This window comes from Neoarius graeffei, chromosome 28, assembly GCF_027579695.1.
Source record: "Neoarius graeffei isolate fNeoGra1 chromosome 28, fNeoGra1.pri, whole genome shotgun sequence".
NCBI classification, from domain to species: domain Eukaryota; kingdom Metazoa; phylum Chordata; class Actinopteri; order Siluriformes; family Ariidae; genus Neoarius; species Neoarius graeffei.
The window spans coordinates 17,243,717-17,269,117 of record NC_083596.1 but is presented as its reverse complement, the minus strand read 5'-3'; the positions used below and the strand labels follow the sequence as shown (position 1 = coordinate 17,269,117).

The following is a 25,401-nucleotide window of genomic DNA, read 5'->3' as shown; positions in this document are numbered from 1 at the left end:
TATTGTTACACTCATTCTTACATCACGACATGGTGGCTACTGCCTCGCCTCACTTCTATGAGGCAGTAGCCACAAAAAAAAAAAAAAAGGCAGCCACCAGACACACCCTTCATAGTTGGCTAACTAGAACACTCACTCATTGCAAACAATTTTGGGTTCCAAAAAAGTGAAACCCGCCATCCAACAAACTTTACGTTGTTTCTAACTACAACCCCAATTCCAAAAAAGTTGGGACAAAGTACAAATTGTAAATAAAAACGGAATACAATAATTTACAAATCTCAAAAACTGATATTGTATTCACAATAGAATATAGACAACATATCAAATGTCGAAAGTGAGACATTTTGAAATTTCATGCCAAATATTGGCTCATTTGAAATTTCATGACAGCAACACATCTCAAGAAAGTTGGGACAGGGGCAATAAGAGGCTGGAAAAGTTAAAGGTACAAAAAAGGAACAGCTGGAGGACCAAATTGCAACTCATTAGGTCAATTGGCAATAGGTCATTAACATGACTGGGTATAAAAAGAGCATCTTGGAGTGGCAGCGGCTCTCAGAAGTAAAGATGGGAAGAGGATCACCAATCCCCCTAATTCTGCGCCGACAAATAGTGGAGCAATATCAGAAAGGAGTTCGACAGTGTAAAATTGCAAAGAGTTTGAACATATCATCATCTACAGTGCATAATATCATCAAAAGATTCAGAGAATCTGGAAGAATCTCTGTGCGTAAGGGTCAAGGCCGGAAAACCATACTGGGTGCCCGTGATCTTCGGGCCCTTAGACGGCACTGCATCACATACAGGCATGCTTCTGTATTGGAAATCACAAAATGGGCTCAGGAATATTTCCAGAGAACATTATCTGTGAACACAATTCACCGTGCCATCCGCCGTTGCCAGCTAAAACTCTATAGTTCAAAGAAGAAGCCGTATCTAAACATGATCCAGAAGCACAGACGTCTTCTCTGGACCAAGGCTCATTTAAAATGGACTGTGGCAAAGTGGAAAACTGTTCTGTGGTCAGACGAATCAAAATTTGAAGTTCTTTATGGAAATCAGGGACGCCGTGTCATTCGGACTAAAGAGGAGAAGGACGACCCGAGTTGTTATCAGCGCTCAGTTCAGAAGCCTGCATCTCTGATGGTATGGGGTTGCATTAGTGCGTGTGGCATGGGCAGCTTACACATCTGGAAAGACACCATCAATGCTGAAAGGTATATCCAGGTTCTAGAGCAACATATGCTCCCATCCAGACGACGTCTCTTTCAGGGAAGACCTTGCATTTTCCAACATGACAATGCCAAACCACATACTGCATCAATTACAGCATCATGGCTGCGTAGAAGAAGGGTCCGGGTACTGAACTGGCCAGCCTGCAGTCCAGATCTTTCACCCATAGAAAACATTTGGTGCATCATAAAACGGAAGATACGACAAAAAAGACCTAAGACAGTTGAGCAACTAGAATCCTACATTAGACAAGAATGGGTTAACATTCCTATCCCTAAACTTGAGCAACTTGTCTCCTCAGTCCCCAGACGTTTACAGACTGTTGTAAAGAGAAAAGGGGATGTCTCACAGTGGTAAACATGGCCTTGTCCCAACTTTTTTGAGATGTGTTGTTGTCATGAAATTTAAAATCACCTAATTTTTCTCTTTAAATGATACATTTTCTCAGTTTAAACATTTGATATGTCATCTATGTTCTATTCTGAATAAAATATGGAATTTTGAAACTTCCACATCATTGCATTCCATTTTTATTTACAATTTGTACTTTGTTCCAACTTTTTTGGAATCGGGGTTGTAGTTGCATTCAATCAATTTCATAATGACGCCAGTGTTTGTCCTGCTAATCACGAGAACATATGGTAGTGAGTTCCTGCCATGTTGTTGACTACAAAACGTTTAAAAAAAAAAACCCAGTGCAAATCATGAGGCGAAAAGTTTGAGCTGTTCTCCATGGAGCTGCTGTGGAACGCAAAGTCCTGCAGCTCCCCTGCTCAGCCATGAGATCACCATTTGGATGAAATCCAGCACTTCTCTTCCTAATGACCATCTTTTCTCTCTTTTGTTACTCAACATCCACACACACTTTCCCTTTTTAGCTCCAGTCCAATCTCCCACCTCCAGCTCTCCCTCTCCATCTCTCTAGCTGTCTAATCCGGCCCATGTAATTGCTCGAGCTGTAAGCTTTAGGCAGTGTGGGCTGAGGGCTAATAGAGAAGTGGAAGTCACAGAAGACTGTTCATGAACGCTGGCTAAAGTACTACTATATTGGATTCCGTGTGTAGACTACTGAACTAAACTGTTCCTTCTACGCTATTAAAAAGGTAGACAGGTGATTTAGGTGGAAGTGAGTGGAGATGACATACAGCCCCAAGAGTTCAGTGATCCCTCTGAAGCCACACCCCCAAAATACCATCGTGCAAGATCTTTCGGAAATGATAGAAGAGAGAAATATAGCACCGGCAGTGATCTGCAGGACCCAGGGATCCTTCATAAAAAGTGTCCCCAGTGGCCAGTCCTTCTAGAGAACTAGAAAAGGCATATGGCACAGTGGATCTCTCCGCCGAGCCACACATCAACATCACCGGAACACAGGAGGATACTGAAGCTGTACACCAAATTTCATCAAAATCTGTTCACTACTTTGAGTTATGTTGGAAACAAACAAATGAGCTGAAAACATAACTTCCAAACACGGTAGAGGGCCATAAACAAACATTTAATCGACACGGTGGTGCAGTGGTTAACACCGTCACCTCACAGCAAGAAGGTTCTGGGTCCAAACCTCATGGCCAACAGGGGCCTTTTTGTGTGGAGTTTGAATGTTCTCCCCGTGTCTGCATGGGTTTCCAGTGCATACTTATTGCCAGTCCCAAGCCCAGATAGACTGGGGAAGGTTGCGTCAGGAACGGGTGTCCGGTGTAAAACAAGAGAGCGTGCTCCGAGAGCACAATATACTCCGCTGGCATCTAGGCCACAACTCTGGTCAAATGCAACTGAATTGAATGAAATTGCAATGTGTATTACTGACAAAGAATCCTATCAAGTTTTGTGAAATTCCTTCAAAAATTGTGAGAGGAGTTGATTTCAGAAGGCAAGTACTCTTCCAGGGACGGATATCGCCATGACAATCCCACTTCGGGTCTTTCAGCCAATGGGGGATAAAAATTGTGAGGGAAGTTGATTTCCGGGCGGCACGGTGGTGTAGTGGTTAGCGCTGTCGCCTCACAGCAAGAAGGTCCGGGTTCGAGCCCCGTGGCCGGCGAGGGCCTTTCTGTGCGGAGTTTGCATGTTCTCCCCGTGTCCGTGTGGGTTTCCTCCGGGTGCTCCGGTTTACCCCACAGTCCAAAGACATGCAGGTTAGGTTAACTGGTGACTCTAAATTGACCGTAGGTGTGAATGTGAGTGTGAATGGTTGTCTGTGTCTATGTGTCAGCCCTGTGATGACCTGGCGACTTGTCCAGGGTGTACCCCGCCTTTCGCCCGTAGTCAGCTGGGATAGACTCCAGCTTGCCTGCGACCCTGTAGAACAGGATAAAGCGGCTAGAGATGATGAGATGAGATGATTTCCGAAAGCAAGCACACCTTGATGAAAATTACCAAAAAAGTACAAGTTTGTTAATAATCAAGGGCATAACTCTGGGAAAATTTGCCCAAATTCAACGAAATTTCAACATGCATATAACTGTCATATAACAAAGCGTTTTGCCAAGTTTGGTGAAATTCCTCCACAAATTGTGAGAGCAGTTGATCTCAGAAGAACATACGCCCTCATGAAAATTGCCAAAAAGTTATTTGATCAAGGGTCAAAACTCTGGTAAAATTTTTCACAAACGAAATTAAATCGCAATATGCGTATTACCGTCATTTTGCCAAGCTTCGAGAAATTCGTCCAAAAATCGTGAGAGGAGTTGATGTCAGAAGGCGAGCACACCTTCATGAAATTGTCAAAAGTACAAGGCTGTTAATCAAGGGCTGTAACTCTGGTAAAATTTGACTGAACCGAACGAAATAATATGCGTATTACTGACATACAACAAGACCACCTCCAAGTTTTGAGAAATTCATCCAAAAATTGAGTGGCGTTTATTTCAGAAGGAAAAAGTTCTTGTATGAAATTGTCAAATTATAATTTTGTTAAATCAAGGGCTGTAACTCTGGTAAAATGCGACTGAATTTAACGAAATTACAATATGCATATTATCGACATGTAACAAAGAATCCTGCCAAGTTTGGTGAAATTCCTCCAAAAATTGCAGGGTTTTTTCTAGAAAAATTTAGTACAAGGGCGCTCACCATGGCGAGGGAGCGGGGGGGAGATGGTGCCGCTTGTCCCCCCCCCACCGTGCAAAGCCTTTGAAAAATGCTCCAATGGGACATTGAGGCTATCTGAGAGGGAAATTGTAACAAATTGTCTGTCAACATTGAAAAAGAAAGAAGTAAGGCCAAAAAAAAAAAAAAAAAAAATAGTGTGTTTCCGGTAACATGAAATACTAAAATAAGGTCGGTAGGTAGGAAAGTTTTTTTTTCTTAATTTTTTTTTATTTTGTTCGAAAAAATTAACACAAGTAAACATCTTACAAAATAGTATTTTGGCACAGAATCCTTTATACCACACATCATAATAAAATAAGTGTTTTAAATCTTTAAACGAATTTAAAAAAAAAAAAATATCGCGAGAGTTCGAGTTATGATCTACGGAAGCGATATTTCATGATATTTTCATGTAATAATGTGAAAACACCTTATCAAGAAATAACATGAAAATAACGTCCTAGGCTAGGCTACTTCCATTAAAAGCAGACGGCCTAGCCTACTGTAGAACTTGGGTCGAGCAAAAACACCGAGCAAAAACATGGCTGAATCCTGAATGACTCCTATTTGTATAAATAGGGGACTACATAGGCGGCAAAATGTAGTGTTTTTCCCTGCCATGGAAGTGCACTTGTATACTGAAAAGGAAGCAATTTGCATTACAGCCTTGAATGAGGATTCAAAATGGCGGCTCGGCTCAGTTTATGCAGGAGGGCTGATAGAAGTGGCGAAACATTTTACTTTTTATCGTTTCTTTCACAACTTGAATGCGTTGAAACAAAAAATTATGACAAACTAACGCCACTTACACTAAAATATCGAGGGAAATTTGTAATAAAAACTTTACGGTCGGCAATTTCGACGCGGAAATTTTCGATCGGTCGGGTTACCGGAAAAACACTTTTTTTTTTTATTTGGCCTAATCTTCTTCTGCCCTGGACAGTCTTTGGCTTTCTTCCGCTTCGTGCCGCGGGATGACATCTTTAAATGCCCAAGTGTCAACAAAAACAACTCGCGAGCTACTTCTGTCAAAAGCTCCCTCGCCCGTGGGTGAAAGGTCATTCAGTCTCGAGAAATCTCGCGCTACAAGTCAGCTGACCTTGTATGTAACCCATGTCAAATCTCGCGAGAGCAGCCGCGACAAGTAAACAACTAAACAATATGGCGCCTCAGTCTCGAAAACGCCAATTCGGATTGTTTTTGCACCGTCTGGTGGTGTATCTACTATGATTGGAATATTTTTGGAGCAATTATAACGTATTTGATGATCAGACACATTGTCACGTGGTGTTGCTGGGATGTTTTCACGGAGTCGGTAAGGGGGCGCACGCCGAGAGTAAGAGGGCACAACGCCCCTGTTCCCCCGTTTAGACGAAAGCCTGAATTGTGAGAGGAGTTGATTTCAGAAGGTAAGCACCTTTCCTGGGACGGATGGACATACAGCGCCACGACATAATCCCCCTTCGGGCCTTTCAGCCAGCAAGGAAGGAAGGAAGGAAGGAAGGAAGCGAGCGAGCCAATAAACCAACCAACCCCTAATCAAATAAATATGCAGAAATTGGGAAGGATGATCTGCTTGTGGAGACCCTTAACAGACTGCTTGGCCCCCTGATACAAGGAAAACTCTTAAGGGTCCAAGCACCAAGCAAAAGGGTGAACATTGTCAGAACTTTAAGAAGAAGAAAAAAAAGAGCAAATTAATTGCAAATAATCTGCAATCTGTTGTAATGAAGATTAAAAGCAATTAAAAAGTTTCCTTTGCTCTCAAAACAGTTTGAGCAGCAGATGGAAATCAGTTCACGCTTTCTATAAAGAAAAATCAAGCCAAGTATCAAGATGTGGCACAACCCCTAAGGACCTCTCCACTCAGGGTTTGATACACCACTTGAAAACATGGCAACAGACTCGATATTAAAGTCCAAAAGCCAAAAAAAAAAAAAGCCCCTGCCAGCACAGATGCTGCGTCTCAGGTTTTCTGGCTTCGGTTTTTCAGCCCAGTATGTTCTGAATTTCAGTTTCAGCCAGGAATTTTCATTTTGATGGATCATGCGATGAGAAGGAGAACAGCTGACCTGTAGACTGTCGTCTTCTTTGACCAGCTCTTTCTGGGGGAACAGGTCCTTGGCCTGGATGTACTCCAGACTGGGAGGCCCCTCCTCACCCTGCAACACAGCAATAAGCACACACACTATTACAGAACACCAAGATTGAGCAAAGCATCGTGCCTGAAGATGTATAAATGAGTAAAAGCCTGGAATATGAAAAATTTAACAACAGTGATCTGGTCAAACTCAAGAGACAAATATTTAAAAAAAGGTTTAATTCAACTACAGTACATCACGTTCCCCTTTCTGCAGATGTAGCTGATCAGGAAAGACATGTTTACTGTTGGATAAAAGGTCTAAACCCCTCGAGAACTACGAACCGAACACTGACAACGAGAACATTACTTTTGTAACCCCAACGCTGCATTACGAAGCAGACTTGAGACACTAAACTTTTAGCTACGGAAGCATTAAGTGCAAAAATAATTATCTCGCCCATCCATAACATATATAATACACTTTTAAAGCTTCAGCAGCTACTAGGCAACGTAGGATTACTGTACTGAAGGTCGGTGCAAGACGAGTGCTAGCATGAGAGAATGATTTACCACGGGAAGGTCATTTTTTTGGAAGTGGCTTACGTGCTTGTACGTCCACACATGCATTAAAAATCAGGAAGAGGAGTTTACAAATACACAGACTCCTAGAAGGCGGCTTCTTTCTGGTTTGGTGCAAAACGTATTTTTCACGCCAAGTCTTAATCTGCGATTGCAACCAACAAGGTCCTGACCATCACGTAGCAGATTAAACATTGACTGAGAAGGACCTTGAGCAACCACAGGGTGAGGTGAAAGCCCTCAGCTTGCCACTGGAAATGACTCTGAACTCATGGCTAAAGCACCGTCTGGGTTTATAAAAAGTAAAAAAAAAAAAAGGTACAAGTACACTCTACAAGAACACATGGTGTGCTTGTTTAAAAGATCTCGCATCAAAAGGTGAAATACAGGGATGTGATTTGGGGCTGGTGAAATTATCTGAAAATTTTAGCCGGGGATCTGGGGGCCATAGGCCCCCCAAAGCTCCTGGGTTCTGGGGTTTTCTGACTTAAAAATTGTACTAAAATGGCAAGCAAACACACAAGAAAAAAAAAAAAAAAAAAAAAAACTTGTCATGATTAACAAATTCAAGCCAATTTAATGGTTAACATGCAACTCTGAGCCCCTGTAGTAAATTCAATGATTCTTAACTGACAAAAAGCCAAAACATGAAACCTAAAAATGTCATTCTAAATTAAATCATCTGCATTAGAATAAATAGAAAATTGTATAAGGAAAAACAAAATTTATACTTTCAATTACTGTAGAAGTTGAACATACCTAAATGTGCCTTTTCAAACAAACATGATGCAACATAAGAATTCATCCACAAGTCTTCAGGAACTCTCAAAGAAAAAAGATGCTAGCATCCATGGCCAGTTCCAGCAGATCAGTCACTTTTTTTCTGCAGTTTCTACTCTAGCAATGTCAACTTCATATACATAACTCTATAGTGTTCACTCACTTAAGGATATTCAGAACCCCAGTGTTCACTCACTTAAGGATATTCAAAACTACTGTGTTCACTCACTTCGGTTTCATTTCTATCCCGGGCTCCAGCCCGACTTTGCACGCTCGTAGCTCGGGCAGGGGAGGTCCCAGCCCGCCCAAACTTGACAGCCAGAGTCCTCTGCCCTCCCCCCAAAGAACCAGCGTGGGCAGGGCGCGCTAGCCCCGCGCCTCAGGACATAATTCTCCCCGAGGCGAGCCGCGGCGCTCCGCTTAGGTTTCGTTTCTATCCCGGGCTCCAGCCCGACTTTGCACGCTCGTAGCTCAGGCAGGGGAGGGCCCAGCATCCCCAAACTTGACAGCCAGAGACCTCTGCCCTCTCCCCAAAGAACGAAATCGCTGAACAAATGTCTCAGTCTTATGTCCAACGTCTGTAGCAACCTCTTTCTCCAACCATTCCCAGCGGAACTTGTTTTTCACTATTCTGTTGATTTTTTTTAACTCGATTTGCATCTTTACGCTCGATCACAGAGGCTGCCATCTTTCAACTCTTTGAAGCGAGCTTACGTACAGCTATCTAACAAGCGCGTTCATTGGTTGTTACAGAGCGATGGGCCAATCACGTACCTCGTTTCATCTCAATGACGGAATTACTGAAAGTCGGAACGAACAGGATACGAATGCGGATTTTTGAGCGAAAAATCTGATTTTTTTTTTTTTTTAATTTTGAGGTGAAAAAAGTGGAATTCCGCGAATTCACGGAAAAATCACATCCCCGGAAATAGGCCAGGTAACCAGCTCCGTGTTCTCTGCGCTGAGGAGCGACTGAAGTAAGGTATTAGGCAGAGACCCGTCCACCCGTAAATTTGACGGGCAATTGCCGATTTCAACGGGCAAGTATACACACAGACGGATACTGAAACGGACGATAATGCCGAAAATTTTCGCACATGAATACTCCCACATGTCATCCGATAAATCCAGTTATGTTCCGCCCACACACGGACTGGCCATCGGGAGTAGCGGGAGTTTTCCCGGTGGGCTGGTGGTTCAGCGTGGGCCGGCGGAGAAAAAAAAAAAAAAAAAAAAAAAAAAAACAGTTGCGCGCTGGCCTTTAATATGATAAGCAATGTTAACAGTTTCTTTAACAAACTGTTAACGTTGCTTATTACAGTTGCGCGCTGGCCTTTAATATGATAAGCAATGTTAACAGTTTGTTAAAGAAACTGTTAACATTGCTTATCATATTAAAGGCCAGCGCGCAACTGTTTTTTTTTTTTTTTTCTCCGCTGGCCCACACTGAACCACCGGCCCACTGGGAAAACTCCCGCTACTCCCGATGGCCAGTCCGTGTGTGGTTCCGCTATCATTTACAAATCGTAAGAAACACAGTTTAATACGAAAAATACTGAAAACTTGAAATGAAAAATCAGAATATTTCATCGTTTCCGCCATTTTGGCCCGCACTGAATCTTGTAACATGCGGACTGAATAAATCGCGAATTCTGATTGGTCGAAAATTGCCAAACACCCTGCGTTGTAGTTTCCTCTTTCTTGGCGGGAGAACCGCATTTTTTTTTGCTGACTCACTCTTCTGGATCAAGATGAATCCCAACAAACGCCCCAAATTGAATGTGACAAAAACTGATTCGTTTTTCCACAAAAAGACAGAAAAGGTATGTGTGATACATTGATTAACAAGGGGGGTTCATTGGGGTATGGTAAAATAGAATACTGTTGGGTTTTTTTTTTATTAAATACTGTAACTAGATCAAAAGATTATATACAATTCATTGTTGTTTATTTTCTTTTCACTTTTGTTACCAAATCAAACACCATACATACATCTGATACATTCAGGAGTGAAACTGAAAAAAATACAAAGTAAAAATATGCAATATTTCTGATCAAAAATTACACGCCATTTCACCCTGAAAATGTCCTAGAATGCAGGAAATGAAGTCTAAATTTCAAAAATTTTCTGGGGGGGCATGCCCCCAGACCCCCCTAGAGGGACTTCGCGCCTGCGGCGCTCGTCTTCGCACCTGCGGCGCTTATCAGGATTATATAAAATATTATTTTTGACTGGTAAATTTCTTTTTCTGCCTAATACCCTAGACTGAAGGATGTGGCCGACGTCTAGAGTCAGAAAAACAACCTACACTGCAAAAAATAAAAATCTTAGGAAGTTTGTCTATTTTCAAGTCAAAACATCTAGCCATCCTTATTATAAGACATAACTGCCCAACAAGCAAAAGCTCATTTAGCTAGAAAGGCTAGTGTTTAGACAGTCCATCTTGAAAATCTTGTATAGACAAAGGCTACGTTCACACTGCAGGCTGAAGTGACTCAAATCCGATCTTTTCGCCCATATGTGACCTGTATCCAATCTTTTATTGACAATATGAACAACACAGATCCGATTTTTTCAAATCCGACCCAGGCCGTTTGGATATGTGGTCCTAATTCCGATTCCTATCCGCTCTTTTCATATGCGACTTCAGTCTGAACCGCCAGGTCGCATTCATCCGACTTACACGTCATCAACAAGCCACAAACGTCACTATTCTGCGCTGAAGTAGGCGGCGGGTCTCTCAAAAACAGTTACAACAACATGGCGCATAATCAAGGGCGCAGATAGAGGGGGGGACTCGTCCCACCCAGATTTAAATTCACCTCGCTCGGTCCCCCCCCACACACACACACTTATAGGGAGGAAAAAACGTCTATGCTGTCTTTCTTTGCATAAGGCAAACCTCACGGAAAAATCAAAAGACTAATTACCATTCGGTTTATTGAGGTGCACACAGCGCTCGAAACTAACGGTGTCCCGATGTCCCGGGGACCATAAAAAATGTCGTCGGGACACAAAATTATCATATCTGGGACAATCCCGGGACAATGGAAAAAAAATAGATCTAGAAAAAAAGTTCTACATTAATATTATTTACAAAGCCGTAACACATACGTAGACATTCACCTAATTTGTCAATTTTAATTTTAAAACGTTAACAGCGAAAAATACATAGTAGCTACACTTTCGATGCACCTGCATCCGTAGGCTACAGAGCAGCGCATTCTGTTCTAGAATCTTCGGCCGGAGTCCGCATTATATGGACTTGGAATGGAATTGCTACCGCACACGCTGCGCCGACTCTTGCCACAACAAAAATGCTGAAGTGGTTGAAGCGGACCGACCGCGGGGAAGAAACTGAAAGCCCAGACATAACGTCTCCGGGACCTTCAGGATCCAAAGTGTCATCGCCTGGTCTGCAGGCAACGCTAGCAACTGAATGAACTTAATGAACACTGTTAGACACGTTATAAAATACAACAGGAATGATGTGGATGATATTGACGGAAGATACCGTTCAACAGAATAAGTGAGTTTTCTAGTTCAGAAAGTTTAGTCAGTCAGCAGCACAACTAGGCTCGGACCTGGCACTATGCTGATGTTGCTAACATTTGCAGCGAAAGTTCATAAAATGGATAACGGAAAGTTCATAAAATGGATAACGGAAAGTTCATAAAATGGATAACGGTAATGGATAACGGAAAGTTCATAAAAATGGATAACGGTAATGGTGAAAATTATAAGTTGGCCTTATAAGTGCCAACAGATATTCAAGGTATAAGTAGATGAAATGAACATAAAAGGGGTCTTATTTTCAACTAAAGTGTACTGCAGATGTAGGGAGTTGAAACATTTTCTGAATGAGCTAGTTGGCCCCTTTAAATAAACGGGTATCTATTCATACAGTGAGATCGCCAAAGTTTAATAAACTGAAAATGCAATAACTAATTTTGAAGTAGATGATGTATAGGACATGTGTCGCTTGTGCCTTGTGACTTATTGTAAAAATGATATAAAGGGTTCAAAATCGCATTAGGGCTGTGCCGATAGACGATGCCATCGTCCATCGACGATGGTGGTCATCCATCACGATGGAGAGCCACCATCGTGATACCACGCCCCCTCCTGTCATAAACATGCATATACGGTATCATCTGGGCCTATTTAACCTAAAAAGTTAGTTTTTTGTTAGTTTAGTTAGTTAGTTTTGTTTAATATATAAATATATTATATAACATATATAAATACATAATTATATAAATCATTATAAAGTAATATCCTATTACCGCTTGTTCACGTAGGCTATGGTGCAGGGACGTGCTAGTGAACATAACGTGGTTACACAAATACAGTATGCTACTAATAATAAATTTCGACTTCATTTTTTAGCCTACACTATACTTTTAATGTAAAATTTGTCATGTTGTTCAAACAAATAGCCACTATTAACGACTTCAGTCGGGAAATATTGCACCTTATCAAACGGCAGTGAAGCGCAGACTTCGGCAGAAGTCAAATAACTTTAATCTGGTAAATAGGCCTACTTTCAGACTCAAAATGGTCCACTCTAAGCCATAATGTCAAACCAAATGGAAGAATGAAGGTGATTCTGATAAATGTAAAGACAGTTAAAAAAAAAAACAATATTAAATCATGATTTTAAAAGCTGGCGCAATAATTCAAACACTAATAAATTGGAAAAATTAGCGCGTTCAGGTGCGCACTAAAGGCCGAAACGCATCTTCAATTGATAAGTGTAAATAAACAATGAGTAATAGCTTAAGTGTAGTTAGTTTGAATACTAGTCTTTCATTGTTAGAGCAGATTAATATCTTGCCGTGATCAGTGAGTGCTCGGGGAGGTTCATTTCCACCTGCGCTTTGCGCAGCTCATTTCTCCGAAGCCAGCTGTGCGCAAACGCAGTGTTGACTGCTCGGCAAACTCCAAACGCTCGGTCTGTACTGGCCCTCTGTTGCGCAAGCGAGTTGGTTATGGCCAGGTTCAAATTGTGCCCAAAACAACTTAACCACGGCCATTTCAATTGCCTGATGGCTGTGACAATATTCGCCCCGTTGTTGCAGGCGATCTTTTTCTCCTCTATTTTCCATTCGGCAAGCGTCTCGCGCAATGCGTCTTCTAAATTGTCCGCTGAATGTGTCTCTGGCATGAAACTCGTCTGCAGGCATTTGGACTGCATTGCCCACTCTCGGTCCACATAATGTACGGTAGCTGACATATAGGGCATCATGTTGCAGCTGGACCACATATCCGTTGTCAAGGCCAAATATTCCACATCACCTAGCGCTTTTTTTTCCTTTACGTGCCAAAGCCAGGGCTCGAAATTAACTTTTTTTCTTTGTGTCCCCCAGTGGTCCCGAATTCTGTGTTGTATTGTCCCGAATGGAAGCAATAGTGTCCCCATTTTTTTCCTCTCTGAAATAACCAGTGGTTAATATTATCATATGAAGTTTCTATTATATTTGTAACTATACGATTTTGAACCCTCTATATCATTTTTACAATAAGTCACAAAACACAAGTGACACATGTCCAATACATCATCTACTTCAAAATTACAGTTATTGCATTTTCAGTTTATTAAACTTTGGTGATCTCACTGTATGAATAGATACCCGTTTATTTAAAAGGGGCCAACTAGCTCATTCAGAAAATGTTTCAACTCACTACATCTGCAGTACACTTTAGCTGAAAATAAGACCCCTTTTATGTTTGTTTCATCTACTTATACCTTGAATATCTGTTGGCATATATAAGGCCAACTTATCATTTTCACCATTACCGTTATCCATTTTTATGTAATATACCTGTTGCCCCATTCAGAGATGTTTTGAAAGCCATCAGCCATACCATCAATGGATGAAATGCACACCCATGTTGCAAGCAGTACAATAGAAGGTTTGACCCAAAAAACGAAATATTTTAATCCAGTCTACAGTGTAAAATAAAGGAAAAACGCCATCCAATCATATCGAGGTACCACCTCAAAATGATTGGATACTGACACGTCAATCAGACTGAAGCCCGCGAGCAGCCCGTCCCTTCTGTGTGTGGGTGTGTGTGAGAGCGAGCAGAGTGTCACACAGAGCGCAGGATTCTCTCAGTGCGCTCCTTCCAAACAACGGGGATTTACACGAAAACGGAAGGAGATATTCACAAAATTCTTTCACAGTGAGCACCACAAGGCTCTCCTGAACACACGGATGTAATTTTTTTTTCACAGCTGCGCGGCTGTGCTCTCGTTACTTTCAGGCTTCTCATTCAAAAACAGTAAATCCTATCGCTCAGGTAGACACATTGTGTGAATCAGGACAAGTGTGGCTACTACTTTTGAGAAAATTGTGTGTGTGGAGTGAAAATTGGGGCTGAAAACACAGTTTAAATGAGAAAGTTTGAGCTATTTTTCCAAGCTCTTTACACTCTAACCTAACGAGCTCCACTAGTGTGTAACGCAATAGACACCCATTATAAAGCCGGACTTTCTCAGGCTTTATAAGGGGGAGGAGGGGTGGAGACGCGGGGGGTGGGAGTGTTTCTTTTCAAAATATGGCTTGCGGGAACTGTTATTCCAAAATCTTGTACTGCACCTTTAATGTAGAACTTTTTTTCTAGATCTATTTTTTTCCATTGTCCCGGGATTGTCCCAGATATGATAATTTTGTGTCCCGATGACATTTTTTATGGTCCCCGGGACATCGGGACACCGTTAGTTTCGAGCGCTGGCCAAAGCCTCGGATGAGTATCTAATACTTTTAATAATAATACTAATAATAATAATAATATATTTAATAACGTGGTATTAAAATCCCCCCCGCCCACGATATCATCGTCCATCACGATGTTTGCACTGTAAACATCATCGATGCCAATTAAGGGGACATCGCACAGCCCTAAATCGCATAGTTACAAATATAATAGTAACTTCATATGATAATATTAACCACTGGTTATTTCAGAGAGGAAGAAAATGGGGACACTATTGCTTCCATTCGGGACAATACAACACAGAATTCGGGACCACTGGGGGACACAAAGAAAAAAAGTTAATTTCGAGCCCTGGGTGCACAGCAGTGTATACATAGCTGCAACAACTCACATAAAACAAAACAAAGACTGATATTCAGTTGGTTGAGCTGCGCAGACTGCACAGGTTGCGAGCTCGAGCTTGGTTGCTATGGTAACCCACAACAAGTCTGACAGGCATATCGGGGTTGGGGTTGGTTTGCTGGCAGCTTCGTCCCCCCCAGTTTTTTGTCCCCCCCAGTTCAAAAAACGTATCTGCGCCCCTGCGCATGACATCAATGCGAGGGCCGCTTCGGGCTGTGAAGGTTCTGGATCTTCTCAATGGAAGGACGCCGAGGTTAGGGAGCTGATTTCCATTTGGGGGGGATGCAGCTATTCAAACTAGATTGGATGGGTCATACCGCAACCGGGCAGTTTTACTTCCGTAAACACTGGCCATGCTCACTGCGTGTGACGTCGTCGTATCCTGCAATGCGCATGCGGAACACTTTTAGGTCGCTTTTCGTTCATACTGAGGATCACATACAAGTCGCATATATTTGTTAATGTGAACGACCTCACAAAAAAAATCGGATTTCACAAAAAAATCGGAATTGAGCATTAAGCCTTGCAGTGTGAACGTAGCGTTAGTCTGGCTTGCCAGGCTAACTCCAGACCAGACAAGTGCCTTCAAAAAGGCTATGACTACGTTCAGACTGTACCCTGAAACGACCCATATCCGATTTTTTTGCCCATATGCGACCTGTATCCGATTTGTTATTGACAATCTGAACGACACAGATCCGATTTTTTCACATGCGACCCAGGCCGCTTGGATATGTGGTCCTAATTCCGATGCATATCCGTTATTTTCACATGCGACTGCAGTCTGACCGGACAGGTCGCATTCATGCGACCTACACGTCATCAACAAGAGACAAATGTCACTATTCTGCGTTGGCTAATCCCGCCTCTTTGGTGAAAAACAACATTTGTACAGTTTTCAGAATTTAAATAGACTTTTATAGAATTGATCAAGCTAATGGTGGATTTGGTAGGGACCTGGATGTTAAATCATCCTGTATTACAAGATTATAAGATTGTTCTGGAAATTTCCAGTAATTTGACACCTTCGGTCTCATTAGTCTGCTGCCCACATTAATCAGATTATTGTGCGAGTTCCGCTGCTGCCGCCACAAAAACCACATCGCCAGGTTTCACCTCCTCTCCATGCTTTACTTGCAAACTTGAAGAGTGCGCTTTTTTTTTGTTTACGTATTACGTAGATGTGCTTATTACGTGTCAATTTGCGCATGCGGGACACTTTTGGGTCGTTTTCCGTTCATATTGGAGATCGCATACAAGTCTCATATAATTGGTAATGTGAACGGCCTAACAAAAAAAAATCGGATTTCACAACAAATTGGATATGGGTCGTTTCAGGTTGCAGTCTGAACGTAGTGTAAGAGTGAGTGGAGGGCGTTTTACACTACGTTCAGACTGCAACCTGAAATGACCCATATCCGATTTGTTGTGAAATCCGATTTTTTTGTTAGGCCGTTCACATTGTAAAGTTGTAGTCGTCCAATAGAAATCCACGCATGCACATACAGCTCCACTGCTATAACTTATTTCACGCTAAAAATATTTAAGTTATTCCATGAAATCGAGTCGTACGGGAGCTGATCGTGCAGAGTTGGTTATAAGCCACGTACGGCGAAATTGACTGGAATAACTTTTATTCTATCCACATTTCACTGGATTTAGAGAAAGAGCATTTTTATTTTGTGCAAATCTGATTTAAAATAAATAAAACTTTATACAAAAACTTCCGACCAAATCGTTACTGATTAGAATGTAAACAAACCGGCGAAATGACGATAGCAATTTGTGAAAAATGCGATAATTCTTCAGGGGGAGATGTGTTCTTAAATACTTTTGTTCCATAGGTTTGTTGCCTTTTTTTGGGGGGGGGGGTGGGGGGGGGGGGGGGTGTTCCAGGGTTTTTTGGCAGTTGGCAAACCAATGTAAAAAGGTGCATTACTGCCACCGACTGGGCTGGAGTGTGGAACAGGAGATACTGGGGGACGGAAAAAAAAAATCCCCCCACCAAGTATCTCTTAAATACTTGACAATTTTCAGGGTTTGGTTTTCGAGTTACGTTTTTATTTCGTCCTCTGTTGGTTCAGCGACACGCTCCGCCATTTTGTTTTTCTCTACTTATTTAAGAACACATCTCCCCCTGAAGAATTATACGAGTATACGAGCTGACAGCCTAGTAGTAGAGCAGCCAATCAGAGCGCACAACTGCTCATATCCACTGAACGTGCATAGAATAAACATACACTATAGCTAGATGCTGTTAAAAACCCGTTGGTACCAAGTTGCAGGCAAGTATTCCCACACAGCTTACTGATCTCTGATCTAAGTATAAACTGGAACCCAAGCCAAAAGCTTTAAATACTGGTGTGATGAAGCACCTCTACAATGCAACATGTAACTCGATGAGGCATCCAGTCAGTCATAACACATTAATCTGGACTTGCCAGCAAGACGTGGCCAGGATGGATGTGCACCTGATCCGAGTCAGAGTCCATCTCGCACCTCATGTACACCAGCCGAAAAGGTTAAAGGTCAGACTAAACACCAGCAAGCGCTTTGATGCCAATACGCAGGAGAAATCATGTACGGGTCATTTTGGGAACAGGAACACAAACAAGGAAAACGTTCTGTATGTAAAGCAACATACGGGGAGTTGTTTGCATCTGAACAACCTTCGGTATCCCTGATCTGCTCACGTACTACGTGACTCATCACTTGCTGCTTGAGCTCGTTAGCAAGGATCGTCTGTTCTGCAAATCGATACCGTGCACCAAACACAACTGTCATGTTTTATTCTTGCTGTTCCTGACAACCTTCTGGGTATAAAAAGACATGCATTTGCTGTTTATAGTTTGCCATCATCCTCCCACACAAACAGGCCGAGGATACTGATGAACTGGATTCAGGGATCTGCTGCACATGACCTTCAGAAACTAAATCAAATTCATTCCTTACTGGTTCACTGCTCATCGCCGTTACGGCAAATACCTCAGAGGAGGAGCTCACGTTGGTAGATTCGTCACCGTGAAGATCAAACGGGCTTGAAAATACTGAGAATCAGTAAGCGGTTGTTCCTGAGCTTAAAGGGTAGCCACCATGCCCCAAAAGAAAGAAAAAAGTCTAACTTGTTGGAAACCTAGGCTAAAATATTGCATACGAAACTTACAATCCTGCACGTAATCCCACACTGCAGTCAACTGAAGGTCAGCAAGTACAGATGCCTATATTATTTTTTTTTTAAATGCCTGGCTTGCTGACTTGGAGCCAGCTTGTGCATTTGCCTTCATTAGTCCAAGCAAAGGCAAGGAGAATCAAGAGGACTTCCCAAAAACATCCTGCGATCCAATTCACTCCACGTCTAGCACGGAATGAACAAACAGCTAGCATAATCCACATCCTTCCTCCCCAAGTTCGGACAGAGTCCAGGAGTGCGAGTCCTTCCAAAGACCTCGGATAACCTCTGCGACTTCAACACTACTTCAACCCAGTCTCTAAAGCTTGAGAGAGTTTGTTATTCTCCAAGACCGTCTAGTCAGGTCATGAAGTTCTAGCTACAACACAAATGAGGTCATGGAGCGGCCATATTGTGGCATCCTTCATTTCAAGATTTTAGATTATTATACATACAGGACACTTTTCCGATGGAATACAAAACACATGTTCCATTTCCTTCGAGCAGGTTTCATTCATTTGGTTTGACAGCATGCAATATTCTTAGCAGATCGCTTATCCTCCATGTATTTCGCCACTCTACCCAATGGAGAATGAGCGTGCAATATTGTTATACATAAATAATCGCATGTTGTCGAGACAACACGACGTCACACGGAACTCATGCGAAGATCCAATGAGAAAACTTATTTCTTTGTTCGCTGGCAAAGAAAGACAGAAGACGAGGTTAATCCAGTGCTACTGCTAGGATTAGCTATGCTATAATTAAGCACTAAATAAATAAACAAACCGAAGACGTGCTGAACACCCGAAAGGCTACCAAAACTTCATGATGTACACTTCACGCATACTTGCAAGAGAAAAACATACCAATGGACATGAAAAAAAAAACTGGAAAAGAGACACAGAGATGTAAAACTTCTGTGCTAGCGAGTGACTGACTGAGTAAACAAACATGGCCGCCAGGTTTGCTTTGTTAACAGCGGAAGATTTTGAGAGAATTTTGGCTGCCAGGTCGCGCCGGCGTATGTAGTTGTTGAATTTAAAAGTAACTAAGTAAATTACACAGGGAAATGAATAATAGTCTTAACTGCGCTAGCGTTGGCCTTCGCTAACGCTACAGCGGCTAGAAGGTAACTGCTGTTTGAGACTGCCGCATTACAGGAGAACTGAAGGCAAATTTATCATCAAAATTCCCTCATTTTATTAAATATCGGAATGCATTTTTGATAGCCATTTTGTCACCGCTATAGCAAGTTCTGAGTGTTTGAAATATGCTACGTAATACGTAGGTCAAAGCAACGGCCGTAAATGAGATGAGATTCGCCGAGACCTGCGCGAGACATCGTAGGACAGAAGCAAAACGTACAGCGGAAATCAAAGCGACCAACATCTGCCAACGCGCCCTCTTTCGAATGCTGACGTAATCAAGCCGGAAGTTTTGTTTGTTTTGATAGCGATCAGGAAAGTTTGAAAAAAGTAGGCAGTAATCGTCATTTAAACTCGTTTTTGTGCAATATTTTGTTTGGAAAACAGTTTTCAAAATGGCGGCGCTGACACCTGGCTGACGCTTCACGTTTCGAAGTCTCGCACAAGTCTCGTGAAGTTCGTGCGGATAAGCGACGCCTGCCGTGGACCAAACGAACTAAATTCAACATGGCTAAAAAACGAACAGGCCGATAAGTATAATATTTAAAATCGCAATTAGTTGCCAATACGAGTCACGATATAAGGTTACTAAAACCAAAAACGTAATTGAATAACGCGTTAAGAAATAAAGCAAGTTTAAAAAGGACTTCAGTTCTCCTTTAACAGCACCGAGTCGCTGGTAAGTTCGCGTTGGCCTTCAAGAATGCTGATAAGAGTGCATGTATGTAGTATAATAAATAATGTTGGCCGGCTTTTATCGTGGTCGATCAGATACATGTTCCATTCAGCTAGCATGATATTGAACGAGTCGAAATCTTCGACTCGTTCAATATCATGCTAGCTGAATGGAACATGTATCTGATCGACCACGATAAAAGCCGGCCAACGTTATTTAAAACATTAAACCGCTTTTCATAAGTTCCCTGCTTTAGTGAGCAACATTGGTGAATGACCCAGAGGCCACCGAGCTGCTGCAAATGAGCACAATGACTCGGCATTTCCTGCATGACGCAAAACGGGTCCTTGCCTCATCAAAACACTGGCTTGAGTTCAACCTATAGGTCAGAGGTGTGCGTGTGGGGAGGAAGGAGATGTAGAAATGATCAAACCTATGGAAACTAGGAAAACCCCTTCACACGGTCAAATTCTAAAAACACAACATCTACTACATGTATGTAGCAGCAGGGCATTGCTTCAAATCCCACAGAGCCATGTCAAGAGCTTCAGCTTATGTTCACACTGAAAAACACTTGAATAAGGAAAATATGATCTCCATGACTTTGACCGTGACACGGCTGTTGGTGCCAGATGGGCTGGTTTGAGCATTTCAGAAAAATGCTGATCTCCTGGGGTTCTCTCTCTCAAAAAAAAAAAAAAAAAAGGTAGAAGAAAAAAAAAAAACACACAAAAAAAGAAAAAAAACCCATCCAGTGAGTGGCAGCTCTGCAGTGTTTATGGGAAAAAAAAAAAAAGTTCTGTTTTTTGTTTCCGAATATGTGTCATGTGCATTCTGGTTGCCGCTTCTCACCGGAGCTTTTTTTTTTTTTTCTCCCTTTTTTTCTTTGCATTTGTGTAGCTTGAATGTTTTAGTCCGCCGGTTGTGGTGGAGCTCCGGACCCAGTTTTGGGCGTCGGTTCCCTCCAGGCCTTGGCTTGCTGTGGGTGATGCCTGCGCTCCCAGCTGTGGACTGCAGTGAGCTCGTTGCTCATTTTAACATCGTGGTTGTCCAGCGCTCTGTGCTTTAATGCTTGGTGTGATGTTCCGAGCGATGTTGCTCGGCGGCATCACGGTGGCTGTGCAGACGGTTTGGGACGTACCAGCGCTCTGCGTGGCGGTGCTTCTGTGCTTGCTTTGTGGATCCATGGCGTGGGGTTCTGAGCGATGCTGCTGGCGGCGTCACGGCGGCTGTGCGGGATTGTTTTCGTGCGCCTTTTGGTGGGACTGTGCCTGCTGGACCTCTACTTGACGGACTTTTTTTTTTTTTCTTTTTCCCCTGCCTATAATTGTAAAGCGACCTTGGGTTTTGAGAAAGGCACTATATAAATTGAACCTATCATCATCATCATCATCAGATGGACTGGTTTGACCAGACAGGAAGTTCACGGCAACCAAAATAACCACTCTTTACAACCGTGGTGAGCAGAAAAGCATTCCAGAAAGCAAAACATGCTGAACCTTGAAGCAGAGAAGACTCTTCCTCTTCCATTTGTTAAACTGGCTCTTCGCCTCACTGATCTTTGCAGGCAGATGCCAAGGCAAGCTTAGAAAGTAGGCTTTAACTCAGTCCTGGGCATTTTACGGCCCGCGGGCCGCATCCGGCCCTTTGGTTCATTCTGACCGGCCCGTGTAAGGTTAATTAGAAATTACAAAATAAACGTATTTTCTAATTTTACCTCATGCATGGACTGAATGTGCATTGCTTTTATTTTGAAGTTGTGTTCAACAAAAACGCAATGCTGGAACATGACATGAAATCCCACGAAACCTAATCCCGCGATAACTACTTCCGTAATTTGTCCAGACCAACCACAAACTTGTACGTCATCCTTCAAACGGTCCAGCCGACCACATAGTGTGACGTCACCAGCAGGCGCCGGAGCCCGAGCCGATCTGTAGATCTGATCCCTACACCGAATGGACTGATGGCCATCTGTCAGCTGTGCTTCGCATCTCCACCTCAGACATTCAACCTGACTCTGATGCACTCGTTAAAGACCAACAGAGACGAGATTTCTCTCACTGAACAAATAAAAAACACCAAATGAGGTGATTAGACTACAAATGTGGGCATCATCATTATAATCTGATGTATCTTGCTTGATATTTGGAGTAGAAAGACAATATTGTGATGTCTTTATTGTGTTTTGGGGTGAATGTGACTGGAAAAAAAAAAAAAGGTACAAACGTTCACATTTTGTTAACCATTGTTTTGGGAAATTTGATTGAATAAATGACATTTTTTGTAAGGCAACCTCGTTTTTTCCATACTCTTAGCAGTCTTAGCAGCTTGTAAAAACAAATGTTATTTACTGCTTTATATAAAGAAATACAATTAATATTATACAGAATTTAGTTCAGCCTTATGGTCCGGCCCTCCACACAATTTTCTGTTTCTCATGTGGCCCCATGGAAAAAATAATTGCCCACCCCTGGTTTAACTATTTTGATTAAAATTGTCTTTTTTTTTTTTTTTTTAAATGATTGTTGCTCAAATTCTGGAAGACGAGGAGTCGTTGTCGGTTTTCCAAGACCACTACACACATCAGCACTTTGAAAATGATTACGTAATAATGACTAGCCCCCCCCCCCAAAAAAAAACACCCCAGTGTGTTATTTATTCATGTTTATACACAAGCACAATCTGATTATGAATGCTTAGATACATACAGTATTATACATTAACTAAAAAAAAAACTGCACCAAGTGGTTCATCAGTAACTAATCCACATAAGCAGTTTGTTACTGGTTAAGTACGATGAGGTTCTTACAAACGAACTCAAAAACCGTTTCTACCCCTAGGCTGGTTTTGATTGGCTATGAAAAGCCACTTCCATGAATATTCCATTTCGACACTTCCAGGAATACGGATACGACCCAGCTACAATTTAACCCGCTTGCAGAAATGTCTTTCACTTATTCCCCGACAAAAGCGCTCCGTCTCCAAGGCAGGTACTGAGCTCCCATCATCCATCAATGCCAGGGTGCAGACAGGCTGGAGGCGGCATGGCAACACCCAGCCCTGTCGAGCCAGACCTGCCAGACATTACCTGCTGAGCTCATGGCAGAGTCAGACAGACGTTACACGTGAGGGTCACAGAATTGCTGTTGGACCGCTGCACAGTCAAGATCAACACCGACCCTTCATCCAGCACAAAAATACGAGGACGGGAGCCATTAAAGCTTAAAATGGCTACAATTCGGACAAGTAGCCATCTACCACAGGTTCTGTGCTACACCGATCCGATGACTAAAAGGAGTATCAATTTTTTTTCTTTCAAATAGGATTAGTCACAAAAACCTTCGTATCCCAGAACCCAACATTAACTTTTAAACCCACTTGCCCTGGGAGGCAACTGAGGGTTAATTTCCACTTGCCCCCTATTTTGCGAGGGTTTTTTTATTAAATTTTTTTTTTATTATTTATTTATTTTTCATCTCATCTCATTATCTCTAGTCGCTTTATCCTGTTCTACAGGGTCGCAGGCAAGCTGGAGCCTATCCCAGCTGACTACGGGCGAAAGGCGGGGTACACCCTGGACAAGTCGCCAGGTCATCACAGGGCTGACACATAGACACAGACAACCATTCACACCTACGGTCAATTTAGAGTCACCAGTTAACCTAACCTGCATGTCTTTGGACTGTGGGGGAAACCGGAGCACCCGGAGGAAACCCACGCGGACACGGGGAGAACATGCAAACTCAGCACAGAAAGGCCCTCGCCGGCCACGGGGCTCGAACCCGGACCTTCTTGCTGTGAGGCGACAGCGCTAACCACTACACCACCGCGCCGCCCCGTTTTACTTGTAACGGACAATAATTTTATCCAAAATACTTTCTTACCCTAGTCGATTTATTTCCATTTCACACGCATGCAGCTGTTGTAAAGTTCAGTGTGTTTGTGTAGAACTCTCTCAGACTGTAGGTTCATTACTCGATAATATAGAAATCATAAATCTATAACAAAGTTTGTATGAAGAAAACAATAGGGTGCCAAGACTTTTGAACAGTACTGTGTCTGAGAATATTTAAATATCAGGGTTTTTTTTTTTTTTATATGCGTGTTATACATCATCCACCTCTAGGTTTGGGGGGGGGACGAACCACACAGAGAGAGACAGGATAATGCTCAAGTTTAAAATTGTTTATAGTGTGTAGGTTGTGGGTGTTTTATACAGACCTGGCAGCCTGTAACTGAATCAGTGCAGCCGGTGTGTCATGATGCAGCACGGGTTTTTTTTCCCCCCCTTTTTTAATAAAACCTAGGAGGTGGATGATGTAACAAAAACTAACAAAAAAAAAAAAAGCCGATCTATAAAACATTTCACACAGGACTGTGCTCGTCTGATAACAGAAACAAAGCTCCGGCTCTCTCTGCTCTTAATCTGTTCGGTTCTTTCCGGATTTATTGCGCACGTCACTCCTTGTTGAGTTTTTTATGCCCGAGTTGTTTGAAACCAATCTGGGTTTTCGGTGTCGAATAAGGAAGTGGCTTCACCTGTAAGAAAATCAAAACACTTTCATGAACGCGCTAACTCGAATGCGAGCAGGAAAAAAAAAAAAAAAAAATGAGATTCTTAAGCAAACTCTTCCTCCCTCACTTCCGACTGTTTTTGTAAAATACATTTTAAATACAATCGTGAATTTCTCTGGAGTTTTCAGGCTGAGCTCCTCTCTTTGTATACTTTAACCACTCATTTCCTCGTTGTTCTTGAAGCATTTGCTTCCATTTGTTAACATTTTTCTTGATCACGCATCATCCATTTCTCGGTTTGAAAAAGAAAAACAGCGCAAAAATTAACTATATTGAAGACGGATTAAACCTTACTTGCATGAAAGACGGTGTCTGTCTGACCCCAGCTAGAATTATCACGTGATGCGTGACGTCATGCACGAGGGGTCTATAAACAGTACGCGTACCATACTACAACAGCAGGGGTATATAAAACAACATGCACGGCAGTAAATGAAACGGAGATGAAGAAAACAGCCAAGACATAATGGCGGATACGTAGTGAGGGACGCTTTTAGGAACTGAAATGAAAGATCAAAAAGCCGAATTTTTGTGGTGCTAGTTTGTAATATGTGCTCATTCCAACTGGCCTGATCAGGCATGTCAGGGACATATCCCACTTGCCCCGGGCAATCGGACAGTCCTTAATGTTGAGCCCTGTATCCATACAAGTTAGTGGGAGGAGTTTATCCGTCCAGCAAATGCTTTGACTTCTAGCTTCCATACTACTGCAATCTGCCACATCTTTTATCTCATCTCATCTCATTATCTGTAGCCGCTTTATCCTTCTACAGGGTCGCAGGCAAGCTGGAGCCTATCCCAGCTGACTACGGGCGAAAGGCGGGGTACACCCTGGACAAGTCGCCAGGTCATCACAGGGCTGACACATAGACACAGACAACCATTCGCACTCACATTCACACCTACGGTCAATTTAGAGTCACCAGTTAACCT

The 25,401-nt window shown here is 42.4% G+C and overlaps 1 protein-coding gene across 5 annotated transcripts in view; it reads right to left on the bottom strand.

The window, feature by feature from the left end:
- Positions 1 to 25,401, bottom strand: part of mtmr4 (myotubularin related protein 4) — a 215,379-nt gene that overhangs the window by 88,599 nt on the left and 101,379 nt on the right. For all 5 annotated transcript variants that reach the window (XM_060913060.1, XM_060913061.1, XM_060913062.1 and 2 more), the window contains one exon: positions 6,402 to 6,491. In XM_060913060.1, the coding sequence (XP_060769043.1) occupies positions 6,402 to 6,491 (90 nt within the window). The remainder of the gene's footprint in view (positions 1 to 6,401; positions 6,492 to 25,401) is intronic.